General features: G+C 35.3%; 1 protein-coding gene across 1 annotated transcript in view; it reads left to right on the top strand.

The window, feature by feature from the left end:
- LOC139122442 (uncharacterized) overlaps positions 1–22,113 on the top strand; it is a 64,123-nt gene that overhangs the window by 15,430 nt on the left and 26,580 nt on the right. The window contains exons 4-6 of the mRNA XM_070687816.1: positions 1,068–1,274; positions 3,445–3,561; positions 15,488–17,308. Of these exons, the coding sequence (XP_070543917.1) occupies positions 1,068–1,274; positions 3,445–3,561; positions 15,488–17,308 (2,145 nt within the window). The remainder of the gene's footprint in view (positions 1–1,067; positions 1,275–3,444; positions 3,562–15,487; positions 17,309–22,113) is intronic.

Here is a 22,113-nt window from a genome sequence, read left to right as displayed (position 1 = left end):
CTATCTTGTAGAAGTTCGTGGTTTTGTCGGCGGCAATCAGTAGTTTGCTTTCGTTCTTGATACGTTGGGCATCGTCTTTAAGCTTGTTAAGAAAGGGGTTGCGTACTTGTTTGAATTTCGTCGTCTGTATTACATTCAGCGTGCCGTCGTCAAATTTTTTTAGCTCGTCGATCGGGGGTGGGTTCTTTGTGGACTTTGAAGCCATACGTCTGTTTGCAAGATGAAGTTGAATTGGGATGGAGGAAAAAGTGTGCTATCCATCGCATTCTGCGTAGATACTGTTCAGTCTTTTCGATGGGGCGATGTAGATAATCTTTCCTTGATGGGAGAGGAATGTTCTTGGTGGAGTAGCCGATGGTGAATTTCTCCATGTCAGGTAATCGTAGAGTGCTCGACAAGTATTTAAACTGGAGCACTCTACAATACGCAAAATGAATGTTGTTGCATGATTGTTCTAATGTATTGTAATGTTTCGCTTTTAACAAGGCCCTTGAATGTTTCCCTTTGGTTTCATGAACCGCAATGTATCTGTTGGTTTTGTGTGTGTTCTGAAGTCGAGAATATTCTCTTTGTTGCACCGATGACCTTTATAGATAATGAGGACTAACGATTTGATATCTTGAGAAGAGCTTTCGAAAATTTGAAAGTAGGGTGCATTTTTTAAGTTTGATATGAATTCATTATGCTCATGTTGAGTTCCAATGATAATCATAAATCTGCATGTTGCTAAATTATTCTCATTTTGTCTCGTGAAATGTAATGTCAGGAATTTCTGGTAAAACTGGAGATCCCGTACTGTACCCAAATATTTGACAGCAAAATTCACCGTTGAATTGAAAGAAGTGTTGTTTTGTCAAGATCATTTTCAGCATAGCTATCATGTATTTTGTTGTTGGTTGTTTGATTATGCAATCATTTGATGATCTTTCCTGATTTAATGATCTGCTGACTGATTCCAATGCTTCATTGTGCAGTGTACATTGACACAATGTCTAGTGTTAACTTTTATTGTCTCAACCGATTTCAACATTTCTTTTGAACATTCTGTAATCTGTCTTCTTTCCCAGTTGCTGACCACAAGTTTACAATAAGTATTCCAAATCGTGGAAAACTACCTCCAGGTCCAGCAACTATGTACTTTTGTCATAATCATATGGCCATTACAACTTCAGTACCAGTAAAACTTCTTGGAGCCTGGCAGTTGCAAGACATCTCTAGGTTTGGAAATATTGAAGAAGGTTTTGCATTTGAGGCTAATAAAAGTTCAACATCAGGTAAGTGCTTCAGAAACATTATATCTATCAGGGTTCCCAACTTGTCCATACACTGTATGTACCTTCCATCAACAGGTGGCAAAAGGAGGTCATGAGACAGGTACATGTATCTGTCATTGTATGGGCATTTGTACATGTACCAGTGTGTGTGTGTGTGTGTTTGTCTATCATACTGTAAGAAGTTTAGAACGGCAATGCACGTTGGCTCACTGTATTTGGTATTAAGTATAAGTACCACTGCAACATACTGAAATCAGGTATGAACTTAAATGTTTCTGTGTTTCAGTTATATGTTGCAGTTGTCTGTAAATTGACCATAGGTTCCATTACGATTTTAAAACTTGCATATGATTGTATGCAACATGGTTTATTTGCTTAAAATGTTTCTAAAATGCATACAGTTAAAAGCTAAACTAACACATCATCCAGGCTCACCTCAGGTGCACCCAAGGTGATCCCTAGGCACGTCTCAGACCACACAGACATGCTCTCATTTTCTCCAACTGGAAATCATCATCATATTTTAATTATACAGCAATAACTGTGGTTACACTGAGCATGAGTAAGACATGTCAACCTAACTTTTCAGACTTGTAATTTCTGGACTGTAGACTGGCCAACAATTTGTCGCACTTGCAGTGCCATATATTCAAGCATATAAATCTACGCACCTTCTCATCAAAGGAAAGCTTTTGACCCGCTTTTTTGAAGGGTCAAATCTTTGTACAACTTTGTAGCACACAGTGTAAACTTAGCATCTGTCTTGTTTTACTGTGGTCGCCATTGATACTGCAAAAATGAGTTGATAATAATTACCCTCCAATTTATCTAGCTGTGTTTGCCGTAAATTTTTGACCCAGACCATGATCACTGACAATGACCAGACTTCATTTTCTTATATGGAGTGGCAAGGTGAAGGCCAATTTGTTAGTGTGGCTCACATAAATTATTCATCAAATGCAAATGCAAATGCATTGCTGACATATAAAATTGGGTGAAACAATGATTTGATTGTGAATTTTGGAGAGTTACGAAGGCAACCTGTTCTGAACGATAATTCAGTGATTGTGAATCTGTGACCACGGAAGATAAAAGAATGCGCTATATAAAAACCCATCTGGTGAGTTTTTGTACAAGTAATAAAATATGTGTATTTTAGTTCAACACTAAAATATCGCATTCTTTCACATGTTGAAACCAAAAGTGACATCGTTCTTTTGTGATAACTGTTCTGTTGAAGTATGGTGGTACAAGTGGGCAGGCCACACCGTACTCAGCATGGTTGAGTTCATCAACACGATACACCAGTTGTAGATTCGAATTGGCAAGTTCGGCGATGATGTAATTTTTCAAGTTAAAGAGCTTGTCAAAATCTTTCTAATACTTTCTTTCATTTCCTGACACCCACATAGTATCAATGTGTCTCATTTTCTATCCCTGACATCAATGGGCGACCAGAAAGTCCATGGAAATCAAGCAGGTTGTTTTCACATGCTTTGTGACACACTATGCTAACATGTTTCAACATCCAAAGAAACATTTGCAACTTAACAGTCAATACAACATATTAATCAATATTTTAATTTTGTATCGAGATATCACAAAACAATGTTGTGATCATCGCGGTACAGCTGTTATGAGTAAGCATGTGTACTTAGCTGGACCTATCGAGTTTCTGCAAAAAATCAATTCAGTGTCATTGACAAGCTAAATGATGTCTTAATAAATGTGTCCATTCAATATCCAAAGAAAATCAAGGCTATCAATGACACGAAGAAAGCTTGTTTAGAATTATATATTCGTTTTCAGTCATGCGTGCATGTTTTCCTGTTATAATTCAATCAGGTCAGAATTTTGTAGCAAGGAACATACACAATCTTGCAGATAAATCAATTTGGATGATCTATGTTGATCTATGCAAGTTCCAAGTTTGATGGACATGTGAAAATTATGTTTTTTGCCTTCATGTATGTGATGACATGTTTACCAAGCTGGACACTCACTGCTAAAAAAACAATTGGTTTTATTATTACAGTTTCACATTTCAACCCTTTCTTTGCATCTCTCTCAGCAACATTCCTGAATCCTCTCTCCTTGCATCCCCACAGCTAAATGCACTGACGAGCAACAGTGTCATCATTGACGCTATTATTCTGATTGTATTTTATAGGTAGCGGAATTTTTGTGCTACTTACCGATCAAGGACAGTTTATCAAAGATATCCTGGATTCCATGGTCAGGAATGATTTTCTACCAGTAGATACAATCAGGCAATCATTTGAATCAGGTAAATATATCCATAACTATACAAACACTGCACTTTCTGTGTTACATTATGCAGTATAAAGTTCAGTCGTATGCTCACAGTTGTGAATCAAGAATATGACCTTCTGTCATTGAGACGCAGTATCTTCACAGGGCTGGCAGAAAAATTACCATAGTCGTCTTATTGTAAGACCTTGGTTCAGCAACATTAACCCTTTTCCTGCCAGACAGTATCACTTCCCCATCAGCCAAGTCAGTAAAAAGTGGTATTGAGCCAAAACATGACATATTTTTACCCACTTGGCTTGGTATTTATCATCATGACAGTATTTATCATTTCAACAGTTTTCAAATTCACAGTATTATGTTAAAATACACCATATGGAATATGTTGTGTTTCATTAATTTTAACCATCTTGACCTGGTGCTGAAATATGGACTTGGCAGGAAAAGGGTTAAATGGGCATAATTACAAGGGGGAATCTTATAATTGAGCCACTCCGTAGTTTCCACCAACTCTATTAATGTATGTTAATTTATTTATATTCATTCAGCATAACTCTAGACTTTCATATACTCTATTTTAGCTCCGCTGTCAGCGACGCGGAGCTTATCAAATAGGTTGATTTTCCGTCGTCCGTCAACAATTGCCTTCTCCTCTGAAACAGCAAGTCAAACTGCTTTGAAATTTTATATGAAGTTCACTTGAGGTGACCTCACTTAAGTTTGTTCAAATCGTGGTGAAATTTGCATATTTGTATTTTTGGGGCATTTTTTTGGTGTTTTTGGTAAAAAAATCTTCTCTTCAACCACTTGTCCGATTGCTTTGAAATTTGATATGCAGTTTACTTAGGGTTACTTAAGTCAGATTTGTTCAAATCGTGGTGATATTTGCAAATTTGTATTTTTAAGGCAATTTTTGTCATTTTGGTAAAAAAAAATTTAAAAATCTTCTTCTTCAAAACTACCAGTCAGATAGCTTTGATATTTAATATATATGTCCCTAGGGATGATCTATTTCAGATTTGTTCAAATTGTGCAGAAATATGCAAATTTGCATTTTTAAGGCAATTTTTAGCTCCCATAGCCATATGTATATATGTCAATGGAAGCTATTCTTATAGGCTAGGGAAATGTCTGTATGTATGTATGTCTGTATGTCTGTCCGTCAACATCAAAACCTCCAAAACCGCTGTACATTTCATCTTGATATTTGGTGTGTACATGGATGATGGGCTGTAGATGAGATTTTGTTCAAATGAAGTTGTCATTGCCAAAAATATGCAAATTAAGTGAAAAAATGTGAAAACAGTCAAAATTGAAAAAACTCAATAACCACTGAGCAGATTACATGAAAAATTAGCATGTAAGTACTTTGGGCTGACATGAAATGATTGTGCACATCTTGGGTCAGTATCTTGGACTTGCTATTTTTCATGAATTTTTTTGTAATTTTCTCCCATTTTTGGTCAAAAAATCTTCTTCTCTGAAACCACAAGTCCGATTGATTTGAAACTTGGTATGGAAGTGCATAGGAGTGACCTTTCCCAAATTTGGGCAAGTGGTGAAATTTGCATATTTTTAGTTTACACATCCGTAGACTCCCATGTATAAGGCAGATCTCCATAGACTCCCATGTATAAGGCCACAAAAAATAAACATCTAGTTTCTCATCGTATTCATATTCCAAAAAGGATGCAATGACACAATTTTTAGTCCCCACGGATGAAGTCCAGTGGGCTTATAGATTGGGTCATGTCCGTCTGTTCGTCCATCCATGAGTCCATCCATTCACGCAGATATCTCGGATATTTTGACAAAATGTCATGTGACCTTCATGACCTTTGATCTCAAATATACATATTTGTCCATAACTCAGTAACTACAAGTGCTACCACCCTTCATATGTGGTATGATGGGACACCTTATGACGCCACATATTGTACCTTATTAATTATGCACATATCTAATTTTGAGCGAGCCAATAGAGCTAGAGGTCTGATTTTTGGTATATAGGGATAACTTAGCAATACAATTTTTTTGACATAATGTCACGTGACCTTTGACCTCAAATATACATATTTGTCCATAACTCAGTAACCACAAGTGCTACACCCTTCATGTATGGTATGATGGGACACCTTATGACGCCACATATTGTACCTCATTAATTATGTGCATATCTAATTTTGAGCAAGCCAATAGAGCTAGAGGTCTGATTTTTGGTATATAGGGATAACTTAGCGATACAATTTTTTTTTTCAAAATGTCACGTGACCTTGGTGACCTTTGACCTTAAATATACATATTTCTCCATAGCTCAGTAACCACAAGTGCTACACCCTTCATATACAGTATGATGAGACAGCTTATGACGCCACATATTGTACCTCATTAATTATGTGCATGTCTAATTTTGAGCAAGCCAATAGAGCTAGAGGTCTGATTTTTGGTATATAGGGATAACTTAGCGATACAATTTTTTTTTACAAAATGTCATGTGATCTCGGTGACCTTTGACCTCAAATATACATATTTGTCCATAACTCAGTAACCACAAGTGCTACACCCTTCATGTATGGTATGATTGGACAGCTTATGACGCCACATATTGTACTTCATTAATTATGCGTATATCTAATTCTGAGCAAACCCATAGAGCTTGATGTCTGATTTTTGGTATATAGGGATAACTATAGGATAGAAATTTTTTGACCAAATGTCATGTGACCTCAATGACCTTTGACCTGAAATATACGTTTATGTCGATAAATGCGTAACCACAAGTGCTATGTCCTTTATATTTAGTAGGATGGGAGACCTTATGACAACACACGCTTTACCTCATTAATTATGCACACATCTAATTCTGGCCAAGGGAATAGAGCTAGAGGTCTGATTTTTGGCATATAGGGATTAATTAGCAATACAATTTTTTTTCAAAATGTCACGTGACTTTATGACGTTTGACCTTGATTATACATATATATGCATAACTCAGTAACCACAAGTTCTATACCCTCCAATTCTATTTTTGAAACACCTGACATCACTTCTTGGTCTTCTGGCCAGAGGTCCATATATCTTTCTTTCATGAATATGACTTTGTTTGTGTACCGTCTATTTACTGTCTGTTCTGTGCTGTCTTGTGTCTATGTTTACAACTATTGTCTTGCGAATTCTGACCTACTGTCATTGGATTATGGATTGGTATGATTGCGATTATCTGATAGGATATTAGACATTAAGATATCACATCTTGTACCTCATTATCATGTGCATATGTATTTCTGTGCAGGCCAACACAGCTAGAGGTCTGATGCCTCTTGTGTTTCAAATTGGGAACAACGACATAGACCTATGTGCCCATAGATCCCAACATATACTCTCCAGTGATACTTCTGAATGACCACATTTCCCTGCCCCATCAAACCTAATACTCCTATTACAAGTGGGGACTATGTCATTGTCAATGACTTGTTTCTCACAAATTCAGCGAAATTAAGTTTTTCATACATAAACTAAACGTATTGTTGGAATCAGGTAAATCTTTTGAATCTTTTGAAAAAATATTCCATCGGCAACGTGCCAGTGGCTGACGCCACATTTCTTTTTGACGCCATCGTTAACAGGTTAAAGAAGACCTGAGATGACCTTCATACTAATCAAACCAATCAAGCTGCTTGTAACAAAGGCAACACCATAAGCGCTTCCATCAGCCAATTAAAGATCGGGCTCAAAGAGCCACAAATGGGTATTTAGAAACTGTTTTATGCTTGTGCAGTTCAAAGTGAAATTATAAGAATAGGTCTATAAAAATAATCTAATTATGTTAAAAGTAGGCAGGAAAAAATGCAAAACAGGCTGGTTGGGATGGGTATCCGTCCGGCGTCAGTCTGTATGTATGTATGTATGTATGTATGTCCGTTTGTGAGGCGTCCGTCCACTCAAATATCTTGAGAACCGCAGTACTTACTGATTTGATATTTGTTGTGAAAATGAAAAATATGATTTTGAGAAACTCTTTTTTTTAAATTTTTTGATATTGTTGAAAATATGCAAATTAATGCCAAAAAAAGGCATTTTTGGTAAAAAATCTTCTTCTTCATAACCGCTGTTCAGACAGCTTTGTTATTTGGTATGTATGTCCGTTTGTGAGGCGTCCGTCCACTTGAGAACCGCAGTACTTACTGATTTGATATTTGTTGTGTAGACTAAATATATATGATTTTGAGAAACTATTTTTTTCTTCGTTTTTTTAATTTGGTGAAAATATGCAAATTAGTGCCAAAAAAGGCGTTTTTGGTAAAAAATCTTCTTCATAACCGCTGGTCAGACAGCTTTGTTATTTGGTATATAGGTCCCTAGGGATAACCCAACTTAGATTTTTAAAATTGTGATGAAATATGCAAATGTGTATTTTTAAGGAATTTTTTTGTCATTTTTGGTCAAAATTTGACTTACATTGTATGTAATTCTTGTACTGTATAAACCCTATCAATTCACCCAGAAAAAAATAATTAATATGATTTTAAATAATTGAATTAATTAGGAAATCATCAAAGCCAAAATAATTTTAGTGTAGAATTACCAGAAAGTTCAACTTTTTTGACAGTTCATAGTGAAATCATGTGAAGGCAACTTTCCTGAATCCCAACTTTGACATATTCTGAACCATCATATATTGTGCTCTGTATGTTATCTAAAAGAAATTGCTCATAATAGTTTGTCATGATATGGTGGTCAAATAAATAGAGATAGAGAAAGTTCTTCTTTTAACATAATTTCCATTTATGGTTGACTTGGTAAGGATAAAATAAAGTTACTTTTTGAGGAAAAAAATAGAGTGGTCAAAGTGATAGGGTTTTTATGGTAAAGCTGGGCTGTAGGATTCCTCATGTGCTATTTATAGCAATTATGCAATCTGTGTAAACAGTGCAATGAAAGTGTTACATGATTCCTTATAATGCTTTTGATGACCTTGAACTTCTTAAGTTTCAAACATTTGTCTCTTCTGTGTGCTTCCTCTGATTACCTACAGGCTCAACGTATTCAACATAACTTATTTGCAATGTTAATTTGAAAGTTAAAATGTGCTTGGTTAATAGGATGAAAATACTGATAAAGATAACCAGCTGAAGATTCTTTATAACCTGACAGATATGCTGTTTTTTATGACGTAAATCTTGATAAGCAAGTCTTGTTTACTTATAATTAGATTGTAATTAACCCTCGTTTATTAGCTACTATAGACTAATATAGTCTATATAAGATATTAGGATGGGTATCTGTCCGGCGTCAGTCTGTACGTATGTATGTATGTTCGTTTGTGAGGCGTCCGTCCAGTCAAATATCTTGAGAACCGCAGTACTTACTGATTTGATATTTGTTGTGTAGACAAAATATATGATTTTGAGAAACTGTTTTTATTAGCTACTATAGACTATAGTCTATAGAAGCTATTGGGATGGGTATCCGTCCGGCGTCCGTCGTCAGTCTGTATGTATGTATGTATGTATGTATGTATGTCCGTTTGTGAGGCGTCCGTCCACTCAAATATCTTGAGAACCGCAGTACTTACTGATTTGATATTTGTTGTGTAGATGAAAAATATGATTTTGAGAAACTAGTTTTTTAATTTTTTGATATTGTTGAAAATAGGCAAATTAATGCCAAAAAGGTGTTTTTGGTAAAAAATCTTCTTCTTCATAACCGCTGGTCAGACAGCTTTGTTATTTGGTATACAGGTCCCTAGGGGTAACCCAACTTAGACTTGTTCAAATTGTGATGAAATATGCAAATGTGTATTTTTAAGGAATTTTTTTGTTATTTTTGGTCAAATTTGACTTAAATTGTATGTAATTCTTGTACAGTATAACACCTATCAATTCACCCAGAAAAAAATAATTAATATGATTTTAAATAATTGAATTAATTAGGAAATCGTCAAAGTCAAAATAATTTTAGTGTAGAATTATCAGAAAGTTCAACTTTTTTTGACAGTTCATGGTGAAATGTTTACCATCTTGGAGGATTAAAACATGTAAAGGCAACTTTCCTGAATCCCAACTTTGACATATTCTGAACCGTCATTTATTGTGCCCGGTATGTCATCTAAAAGAAATGCTCAAAATAGTCAATAGAGATAGAGATAGAGAAAGTTCTAATTTCCATTTATGGTTGACTTGGTAAGGATAAAATAAAATTACTTTTTGAGGAAAAAAATAGAGTGGTCAATTAAAAGAGTGGTCAAAGTGATAGGGTTTTTATGGTAAAGCTGGGCTGTAAGATTCCTCATGTGCTATTTATAGCAATTATGCAATCTGTGTAAACAGTGCAATGAAAGTTACATGATGCTTTTGATGACCTTGAACTTCTTAAGTTTCAAACATTTGTCTCTTCAGTGTGCTTTCTCTGAGTATGTACAGTCTCAACTTATTCAACAGAACTCACTTACAATGTTAATTAAAGATATCCACCTTCTTCATCAATACATGTGTCACAAAAGGTTATTCTCTACATAACTCAACAGAGCTCTGTCAACTGTTGAGTTGCTTGTTCTTTCAAAACGCTGGTCAGACAGCTTTAATATTTGGTTTACCAGTCCGTAGGATGACCTAAGTGAGATAATTTCATACAGTCAGGAAATACTTAATTTTGTATCCATGTCTATAGTAGCTTCAGGGACAATGGCCCTATGTTTAATTTTTAGGTATTGTTGAAAATATGCAAATTAGCACCAAAAAAGGCGTTTTTGGTAAAAATCTTCATCTTCATAACCACTGGTCAGACAGCTTTGTTATTTGGTATACAGGTCCCTAGGGATAATCCAAGTTAGATTTGTTCAAATTGTGATGAAATATGCAAATCTGTATTGTTAAGGAATTTTTTTTCCATTTTTGGTCAGGCCATCCTGAAATGAGCTATCAAAGATATCCACCTTCTTCATCAATACATGTTTCACAAAAGGTTATTTTTACGCTCCCATATATGCATATGTATATATGCAAATGGGAGGTATTCGTATAAGGTGGAAAAATGGCGTCTGTGTGTATGTATGTATGTATGTATGTATGTCTGTTAGTCCGTCCGAATCAAAAACTCCTAAACCGTAGCACCTACTGTCTAGTATTTGGTGTACAGGTGCACCTAGGGGTGGAGATGTGAATTTGTTCAAATGAACATGTCAGTGCCAAAAATATGCAAATGAGGGGGAAAAAGGAAATCCTACAAATGGCTAAAACTCAGTAAGCATTGGTCAGATTTGGTTGAAACTTGGTATGCAGACTTCTTTAGGTATTCTGAATTGTGTGTGCAAAAATTGGGATGAAATTTGCATGTTTGTATTTTTAGGGTATTTTTTCCGTTTTTAGTCAAAAAATCTTGTTTTCTGAAATCGCTCGTCTGAATGCTATGAAACTTAATATTCATGTTCCTCAGAATGACTTCAGTCATGCTTGTACAAATTGTATCGATATTGTCATATTTGTAATTTTGGGGCAATTTTCCCAATTTTTGATAAATTTTTTTTAATCCAAAAACTGCTGATTTGATAGCTTAATACATGTATTTGGTATACAGGTATCTAAGATTAATCTCAATATAATGTATTGAAGGTATGTTGAAACTGGCAATTTTTTTTATTTTTGGGGCAATTTTTGCCTTTTTTGGTCAAAAATTTTTCTCCAAAAACTTCTGATCTGGTAGCTTTGATATCTAGTGTACAGGTTCCTAGGGTTTATGTTGATTAGATATATTTAAAATTAGGATGAAATCTGCAATTTTGTATTTTGGGGGCAATTTTTCTCATTTTTGGTCAAAAAATTTGTTTCTCAAAATTTACCAGTCTGATTGCTTTGATATTTAGTAAACTGGTCCTTAGGGTTTTGTTAATAAGATATATTGAAATTAAGTTGAAATCCGTAATTTTGAATTTTTGGGGCAACTTTGCGAAACTTTCAGTTTTACTGGGATATCTTTCATTTGTATTTTTAAGATTTTTTGGTAATTTTATACCTACTGGAACTAAGAGTATATAATGTGGTGATTTAGTAAGCATTTGATATGGTAAACTGTATTTGGTGTTGAAATAGGGCAAAAAAATCCTGGCAGATTTTCAAAAAATTCCTAACAAATGCCAATAAAAAAATTCAGCCAGAGAAGGTTTGACAAAAAGAAAAGGTGAGAGAGTGGGAAAAAAGAATGTACAATGGATCGGATAAAAAAGATAATGTACAGGTCTCATCGATCTTACAGACGCCATCCCTTATCAAATGGTCCACCCCGATGTATTTTGTGCACAATTAACCATGCAGTGTATTTTAGTTTAAGATGTCAAGTTAGGTAAGGATTTGAAAGGAAGAAAACAATGTTTACTTTTTCCTGTAGGGTTTCTTAGTTGATGATTGTATGTTGAAATTTCTCCATGTATCTGGTTTATGGGCATAGTGTAAACATTGGTTGCATGTTATGTATTTCAGTCTATGTCAAATATTGTACATGAAAAATCAAGAACAGTTTACTGTGTGCTTGTAAAAGATAACATATTTGTCAATACATATACTGCCTTGCAGATTGATTGTCTTAAAGATTATCACAGAAGTAGAGAAGGAAAAGAAACTAATCAAATTGCTGTAACATATTCACTCTCAGTGCCTGTATAGGCCTATACTTAACTATTTTATCATTACATTCAGCTGTTGTTATATCATTATCACTCTCCATGGGCCAAGGCACACTTGGGGTCAATGTCATCACTCTGTGCCAGTCTGTGTATGTCAGTCTGTCTGTATATGTATGTCCATGTTTCATACAGTTGTTGACTTGTTTTGATAACTATATGGGAGCGAACAGTGATGTTGTCACTATTTTTACATAACACAGTAGAGCTCTGTCAACTGTTGGGTCGCTTGTTTTTTCAAAACTGCTGGTCAGACAGCTTTAATATTTGGTTTACAAGTCCCTAGGATGACCTTAGTGAGATAATTTCATACAGTCAGGAAATACTTAATTTTGTATCCATGTCTATAGTAGCTTCAGGGACTTTGGCCCTATGTTTTTAATTAGGGTGACGTCTAGAAATACTGCAACAGATTTAATGAAACAAATAAAACAAATTTTCAGCACACAGCCCTACAATAGTGTACAAAGCCTCTTAGCAGTATCATTTTAATAAATTGCTAATTTGCATATTTCATTACTTTTCTTAATTAGTGGGCTATTTCCAGAAATACTGCTTTAAATTTTATGAAACATGCAGATGTTGATCTGTCAGTATTATAACAATGTGAACACATTAAGGATTAACATGTCAATTAATTGCTAATTTACATATTTAATGAACTTTCACAATTATTGTGATATGTCTAGTAATGCTGCATCATATTTAATAAACATGGTACAGATTTTGTATTTCCAGTAGTCTAATGGCGTGCAAAGATATGTAGCAGTTTTTTATCAATTTGCATATTTAATGAATTTTCCTAATTAGGCTATCAAGAATAGTTCAATAAATTTCATGAAACTTGGTACAGATGTTGAGCTCACATTGCTTTAACAGTGAATAAAGACATTTAACCGTGTCATGTTAATAAAGTTTTAATTTGCATATGACATGAACTTTCTTGATTAGAGTGATATGTCCAGATATGCTGCATCAAATTTGATGAAACATGGTACAGATGTTGACCTCTGAGTACTGTAATACTGTGTGAAGACATGAAGAAATATCATGTCAATTAATTGCTAATTTGCATATTTCATGAACTTTCATAATTAGTATGAAATGTCTAGAAATGTTGCATCAAATTTGATGCAACGTGATACAGATGTAAATCTTCCAGTAGTGTAATGACCTGCAATGTTATGTAACAGTATCATATCAATTAACTGCTGATTTGCATATATTATTAATTTTCGTAATTAAGGCCAGTGTACCGAGAAATGGTTCATCAAATTTAATGTAACTTGGTACAGATGTTGTGCTCTCATTGCTTTATCAGTGAATAATGATGTTTATCAGTACCATGTTGATAAATTTCACTATGCGTAATTAATGAACTTTCCTGATTTGAGTGATATGTCCAAAAATACTCTGTCAAATTTGATGAAACATGGTATAGATGTTGATCTCACTGTGCTGTAATACAATTCAGTGACACTTAGAAGTGTCATTTAATTAATTGCTTCTTGGCATACATTATGAATTTTTGTGTTTAGGGTGTATGCCCAGAAGTACTGCATCAAATTGTATGAAATGTGATACAGTCATAATCTGTCAGTGTTGTAATTGAATGAAAAATGATTTGCAACATCCAGTCGCTTAATTACTACTTGAATCATTTTTGTAATTAGGGTGGCAGCCCAGATTGGTTTTACATTTTCACAACCATGGAGCTCATTCTTGGTCATTTAGCCTCATCTGTATTGCAGTATTTTTAATCACAGACCCAGTTAATGAACAGGACTCTATCCTCACTCTCCCAGGACCTGTAATCAAATTACTTATTAACAAGTGGGGACAGTGTCATCAACGATGACTTGTTAATCACAGACCCAGTTAATGATCATATCTAAAAGACAGCAAACTCAGCAACACTTTCTGAGCTTAACTGACACAGACTTTTATATCAATGCCTATATCAAATCAGATTGATTACACAATCCTTAGGTACAGAAGTGACAATTTGATGAAATTTTTGCTTGAATCATATCTTGAAATAAAACGTAAACACGGAACAAAGGTGTCATACAAGCTGATCAACAGCATGGTGTGAACTGTGAACATGCCCATTGGTTGTACCGGTATGTAAAGCAACTTTCTAGCATCAAGCAGTCAGTATCTTGGGAAAACAACAACACAGAAGTGAAAATCTAGTCACTAGTAAAAAGTTTTCACAGATTAAGGTTCCAAGACAAGAAATTGACCTTTTTAGCCAACAATTTTCTAGTGGTTAGAATAAGCTTAGAACCCCCATAAATTATACATTTTCGGAAAGCCTGGATATAGGGGAACATTTTGGTTACCACAGTGTCACCATTGTTTACATTACTATCACGTGACAGGAAATTTGCATAACCTTTCAAAAATCGGTTTTCCCTATGTTTTGTTTCAATGCTTTGACATATGTGGCTGAAATTTGTGTGAGTGCAAGCTGTGCTAAGGATCTTCCAAAGTGTGTCTCAGAATTTTTTTAAACATTCTTAAACAATTTTTATGCCAGAAAAACTTCCAGAACGGTGAATTTAACCCTAGTTGATTTCTTTAAAATTGTGCTCAAATAAAAACTAAGCAAGATATAAAAAATCTGAGACAATCCTTTGAAGAGTGTTGTGACAGCTTGCATTCCAGCAAGTTTGAGTCAGATATTTTGAAGTATTGAGACAAAATATAGGGAAAACTGATTTTTGAAAGGTTATGCAAAGTACCTGTCACGTAGTAGTTATGTAAACAATGGTGACACTGTGATTACCAAAATCTTCCCCTATATATAGGCTTTCAGAAAATGTATAATATACGGGGGCTCTTAGCTTCTTAACCACTAGAGAATTGTTAGATTAAAGAGGTCAATTTCTTGTCCTGGAACCTTAAAATGATAATTGCTTCATAGAAATGAAATTGCATGTTTAAAAGATGAAGACCAACTTCGTGGATGTAATGGAAATAAACAATGGCAGATAGACCTATTGATACTATTCTGTTTAGTTCATCATGAGGGCTGAGATAACAGAATAATAAAGGTACTGGAGAAAAGTGCCATTTTCCATGCAAGGTTGTCAACGGATTGTCCAAAAATCAATCCATACCCTTTGGTTCACGTTTAGCTGTATTACTAATGAGAAAAGGATTGGCTATATGTTTGTTTTTTCGAGTACAAAGGCTAAATGTGCTTTTTCAAATATCAGAGGGAATCTGTGTCATTGACGATATTTATTTCTTTAAATTCTAGATACAAACATGGAAAATAAACCTCTGTTGACTTACACAAATGAGTGTGCTATCACTCTGGAAACTCCTCCCGAAGATAAATTTGAAAAGCAGGAACTTACAAAAAGAGATATTGCACTCTGTGAAAGGAAGTCCATTGCTAAAAGTGGAGATGTTTCTCCAAAGCAGCAAACTTTTGATAATCATGATGTGTATCTGGATCATAAATCAAGGAATGATTGTGGTTTTGCAAGAGAAGTATTACCTAATGCATCCTGGTCCACCCATACAGCAGAGGAATATGAAATGAAACAACCAAGGAGACACTGTACTCTGAGTAAAACCTCTTCATATTCTAGTCCCAAAGAAAGATTTTCAGGTGGACACTTGGAAGACTATGGTGTTGTTTCAGAAATACAGAAAGCTGATGATTATGCTCTGGCCAACCGGATGCAAAATTTGAATATTAGTGATGTTGCTAATTCAAGCAATGCAAGTACACAGGCAACAGTATTTTCAAAAGATCTTGATCCGTGGAATTCTGGGAATACAAGGTGGACAAGTTATCTTGGTCAGAAGATTTTGACATCAGAAGATGTATTGTTCCAGAATCTCAAAAACTGTGGTAAGATTATTACACCGGGCATGAATATCAGTCCTGAAATGGCAGATATCAATACTCCAGGATCAATGGCAATTCGTGAGGAGGAATATGAACTAATGGCACCATTTGTGCCAAAAGAACAACAGCAACGAAGGAGCAATACCAAGCAAAGTATGGATACAATGGATGGGAAAAATTATGTTCTACCAATGTCATGTGACATTGAATATGAACTAATGTCACCACAAAAATATCCAAAGTCAACAACAAAAATAACTAACAATGGAAATATTCAGGAAGATGTCTGGCATGCCAAACGTCACCATCATCAACAGCATAATGTAAGGGATACAAAACTAGTAGATGATGGACCCCAACATGAAATAGTGTACAGTGCTGAAAGAAGCGATCTAATAAGGGAAACTGAATATGAACTTATGGCACCACTTGTTGCACCTTCAGAGTTGCACCCTGAACCCGCAAGGTCTCCTGTTAGACTTGCAGAATACGAAATCATGTTACCACAGTCAAAGAGAGGTAATGCACTTACCACTAAACATGGATCAAGATCAACTGCCGGAACATCCAATATGTACAGGAATGTACCAACAACTAGCAGAATCATGCATACCAGAGCTGTTGAATCAAGAGAAGGGGAGGTAGCTTTAGAAAAAGAGCGGACTCAGCCAAATATAGAAACTGTGAAAACTGCTGGTCCAATGAGAGATACAGAATATGAAATCATGGTTCCTAGAAAATCTAGTTTGAAACCACATCAGTTAAAGCTGGATCTCAAATCAGAACTGTCAAATTATGATGTACCTTCAAATATGACCAAATATGCCGACCATCAGAATGTAAACATTAATATTAAGGACCATTCTGTAAATGGCAGAAATAGTGACATTTTTACAGTTGTCAAATTTCCTGAAAATTCTTCAGTCAAGCATCAGTCAAGACCATTGTCACCTATAATGGTCGATCCAAGTGTTCCAAAGCCATTACCTGTTACCTTCAAATTACTTACACCACCGTCATCACCAACTTTTGATGAGCCAATACCAAAGCCATTGCCGGTGACATGTAAATTACAAGGAGTAGAAGTAAATGAGGAAGATGCTACTATACCAGTTCCATTCGAACACAGTCAGCTTGTTTCACCAAACACAAAACGGGAGGAGCTATCAATGGCAGCAACAACAGATGGTAACCATGGTGGCTCAGCTATCCTTGCAAGAGGTAAACAATAGTTAGTCCCCTCAGACATAGTCTGCTTTAGCTCTTGAGTAATACAGACACTTGTATACATTTGCTTGTCTGTGAATTTCTGTGTCTGTCTTCATGTCTGTCCGTGTCATCAAAACAAAAATTATTAGTGACTGCTTCACAGGAACTGACAGATTGAATCTCATCCAGACCTGCACAACCAGTGTACTACCATGTTTCATTTCATTTAGCATAACATTTTTTTCACATTTTTGGTAGTTTGCTGTCTGAAGCAGAGCTTATAAAATAGGCTGATTTTCCGTCATCGTCATCTCCATCTGTCCGTCCGTCATCCATCAACAATTGCCTTTTCCTCTGAAACCGCATATCCATTTGCTGTGAAATTTAATGTGCAGTTCACTTTGGGTGACCTCACTTAAGGTAGTGACTCAGGTTCATTTACACGTACCGGTATTTTCAATCCAATTTTCACATAGAAGAAGCGGTCACACACCCGACATGTGGTACTTTTTTTAGAAAATTTGTTAGTTTTTCAAAAACAGTGCACATACAGTAGTTTTACTCAAAAACACATGTTTTTTAGTTTTTTTACTCAAAAAAGTGTAAGTACAAATCTCCAATCGGCCTTGGTGATCTGTTTACAGCAATCGATGGCTGGGTATACTTGGCAAAAAACCGTGTCCCAGATTTTTGAAATTCACTTTTGTTTTCGCACAATGAGCCTTCAAAGTATCAACTTGACAATTTTTGCATAAATTATCGGCCTTTGTTCACGTTTTTCAGGACAACTTCACTTCCAGGCCTTTTATCGGAAATCTGAGACACTGTCTTTCAGGTATATTTATTCACTGACCACAGGTGAAAAATCAGGCTAATCTGTCCAGGGGCCGCTGACTTATACTTATTTGAATAATGTACGCACTGAGAAAATTGAAGATTTGTGTAAACGACATATGCGTCTTACACAGGGGTTGCACTAGCACTCGCCACATTCGCAAAATGTGACAGAAAATGCTGAGTGGCAAATAAAATGTCTTCTTGGTTCGCTACGCTAATGAAAGAGTGGCGAACTGGATTTAAACTCAAAGACCCCGTTGAAATTCACGGTGGACGATGCGGTATTATCATCGGGTGCCGAAATTCATGTGACTATACTCTCATTCTCAGCGCCACGTCGGTGTATGATATCCGACAGTGGTTGTGTTCTATGCATTCTGTCTAGCTTAGGTACGCATTGCCAAACTCAGCAAGCCACAAAGCCTTTCCTTTACCCTTTGAACCCAGGTTAGTACCATATAAGGACTAAAATAATGACATCATCCACCCAAACAATAGAGAGTTCCAGTAATTTATGCAAACATTCCGAGAAGGGGTCAGTGGTTTACACAGGGCTCCTGCTAGGATCGCCAATTAGCCAAATGCTACAAAAAATTAAAAATGGCTACAAAAATTCCAGTTTTGGCGAATGTAGTGGCGATTGATTTTCTAGACAGTGCCTCCTCAACAGAAAACTACAGCTGAATCAAAAGTTGTAAGATGTTGAAACAGGTTACCCTCCTTCCTACAAAGTTGCAATGTATTGAAACAGTTTACTCAAAGCTACAAATTCCCTGGTATGTGAAGCAAACATTGTTGCTGTTCGATACTACAGTACACAGAGGCTTTGCTTTGGGCTTGCTTTGCCTTGGCCGTTCGTCCTGGAGTCTTTCAAAAGTTTTACCTACTTTGCTTGAATCAACATTTGGCCTGCAACTACTCAGTTTGATAGTAAAAACCATAATTTCAAAGGAAACTTACAAACGGAGTCATAATACAAAGGAAAAGGAGAAAAACTGATTCGTTTTGAAAGGTCAAGTCTAGGTCACCTCATCATGTGATGTATTGCATGAAGGAAATTTCAAAGGAAACTTACAAACGGAGTCATAATAGAAAGGAAAAGGAGAAAAACTGAGGCGTTTTGAAAGGTCAAGTCTAGGTCACCTCATCATGTGATGTATTGCATGACAGAATGCATAGTAAGTACACAACTATGGTTCACAAGAAACCACCTAGGGTGGTCCAATAGGTGAAAGGTAACTTCTGTTGCCTTCCAATTTAAATGGCATTGAGCTTGACTGTCAGTTTTAAATTGAATTCTATTAAGAGTCATGGCAAAGGGAAATTGTCAACAGTAATTGCAGTAAGCATATTTATTTTCAAATCATAAAGTTTGTGAATTGCAATTTTGCATGTCAACATCAAAGCAACAATTCAAAAGTAGAACTATTAAAATTGTCCATTCGGCCTATTTCAAACTGCTATAACTTATACAAAAAATTGTGTGATTCTGAATGATTTAATATTTTTGCAGATACCACCATGCAGTTTAATGACGTAGAAGTGAACATCACCAGACATTTCTTTATCATATCAAAATATCAAATGAAAATATATCTGGGCTAAAATGTTATCATAATCATTAAAACAATGAATACTAGCAAACAGTGAGTAATGTAAATGAACATATATCGTTGTGTCTTGTTTTACAAGAGTATAGTATTTGGCCCAACCCTTTTTTTTTTCAAGAAAAATACTTACACTCAAGATGCTAGTCAGCCTGCTTGATCACATCTATGACATACTAGTACCACTGGGGCCAGTCATATCTACGTTCTGCCAGTATGCTACTAAATGCTTTCTTCTGCACCTAAAATTTTTATTTGTGTGGCTCAAACATTTTTAGCTCCGCTGTCAGCGACGCGGAGCTTATCAAATAGGTTGATTTTCCGTCGTCGTCCGTCGTCGTCCGTCGTCCGTCGTCCGTCGTCGTCGTCGTCGTCGTCGTCCGTCAACAATTGCCTTCTCCTCTGAAACCGCAAGTCCAATTGCTTTGAAATTTTATATGCGGTTCACTTGGGGTGACCTCACTTAAGTTTGTTCAAATCGTGGTGAAATTTGCATATTTGTATTTTTGGGGCATTTTTTGGTGTTTTTGGTAAAAAAATCTTCTTTTCTCAAACCGCTTGTCCGATTGCTTTGAAATTTAATATGCAGTTTACTTATGGTGACTTCAGTCAGATTTCTTCAAATCGTGGTGAAATTTGCATATTTGTATTTTTAAGGCAATTTTTGTCATTTTTGGTAAAAAAATCTTTAAAAATCTTCTTCTTCAAACTACCGGTCAGATAGCTTTGAAATTTGGTACATATGTCCCTAGGGATGATCTATTTAAGATTTGTTCAAATTGTGAAGAAATATGCAAATTTGCATTTTTAAGGCAATTTTTGCCATTTTTGGTCAAAAAATGTATTTCTCAAAAGTACTGGTCTGATAGTTTTGAAATTTGGTATACAGGTTTCTATAGATGCACTTAGTAATATATATTGAATTTCTGATGAAATCTGTAATTTTGTATTTTTGGGCAATTTTTGCCATTTTTGGTCAAAAAATGTGTATTGCCAAAACTACTCATCTGATAGCTTTGAAATTTGGTATAGAGGTTCCTACACATGAACTAAATGATATGTATTGAAATTATGATGAAATCTGCAATTTTGTATTTTGGGGCAATTTTTGCCATTTTTGGTCAAAAAATGTGTATTTCCAAAAGTACTCATCTGATAGCTTTGCAATTTAGTATACAGGTTCCTACAGATCACCTTAATGATATTTGTAGAAATTATGATGAATCTGCGATTTTGTAATTTTGGGGCAATTTTTGCTATTTTTGGTCAAAAAACGTGTTTCTCAAAAAGTACTGGTCTGATAGCTTTGAAATTTGGTATACAGGTTCCTACAGATGAGCTAAGTAATATATATTTAATTTCTCCTGAAATCTGTAATTTTGTATTTTTGGGGCAATTTTTGCAATTTTAGGTCAAAAAATGTGTATTTCAACAACTGCTCATCTGATAGCTTTGAAATTTGGTATACAGGTTTCCATAGATGAACTACATGATATTTATTGAAATAATGATGAAATCTGCAATTTTGAATTTTGTGGCAATTTTTCCCATTTTTGGTCAAAATATGTGTTTCTCAAAAAGTACTGGTCTAACAGCTTTGAAATTTGGTATACAGGTTTCTATAGATGAACTCAATTTGATCTTTTGAAATTATGATGAAATCTGCAATTTTTATTTTGGGGGGGCAATTGTTGCCATTTTTGGTCAGAAAATTTTATTCTCAAAACACTACTCATCAGATAGCTTTGGTTGACATGTTCCTAGGGATGATCCGATGTGATATATTCAAAGTATGATGAAATCTTCAATTGTGTATTTTTGCAGCTTATTTTAGCCACTTTTTCTGGCCACTGCATTGAGCTATCAAAGATTTCCTCCTTCTTCATCAACATGTGTCAAAAATAGTTATTCTCTACATAAACACAGCGGAGCTATATCGGCCGCTAGGTCGCTTGTGATTATGGAAGACTGCATAAATTTGCAACATGAGACAACTGTAGCTTATGACAAGCTATCATACTGTGAACACTGACTGAATGCCGCAGAAATATTCTTTACCTTTTGTAATATACACTTAACATTGCTACCAGATATTTTAGAATTGAATTGCTACCTTATTGTATTTCTTGTGGTAAAAGTTTACCACCAGAAATGAAAAATTATTTCTACCCCTGAAATATCATCAAAGCACAGATTATTAATGCACAAATATTTATTTAATGTAAAAACTATCATGAACATCATACAAAACATCTTGATTTGTAGAATTAGGAACTCCTGAATGCCGAAAAAGCTGTTGCCACACTTGAGATCATAAACTGACTAAAAGTTGCTGAAAATGGCTGAGAGATTTTTGATTTGGCTAATGACTTG

This window comes from Ptychodera flava, chromosome 22 (assembly GCF_041260155.1).
Source record: "Ptychodera flava strain L36383 chromosome 22, AS_Pfla_20210202, whole genome shotgun sequence".
NCBI classification, from domain to species: Eukaryota; Metazoa; Hemichordata; class Enteropneusta; family Ptychoderidae; genus Ptychodera; species Ptychodera flava.
This window is presented reverse-complemented; position numbering and strand designations above follow the sequence as displayed.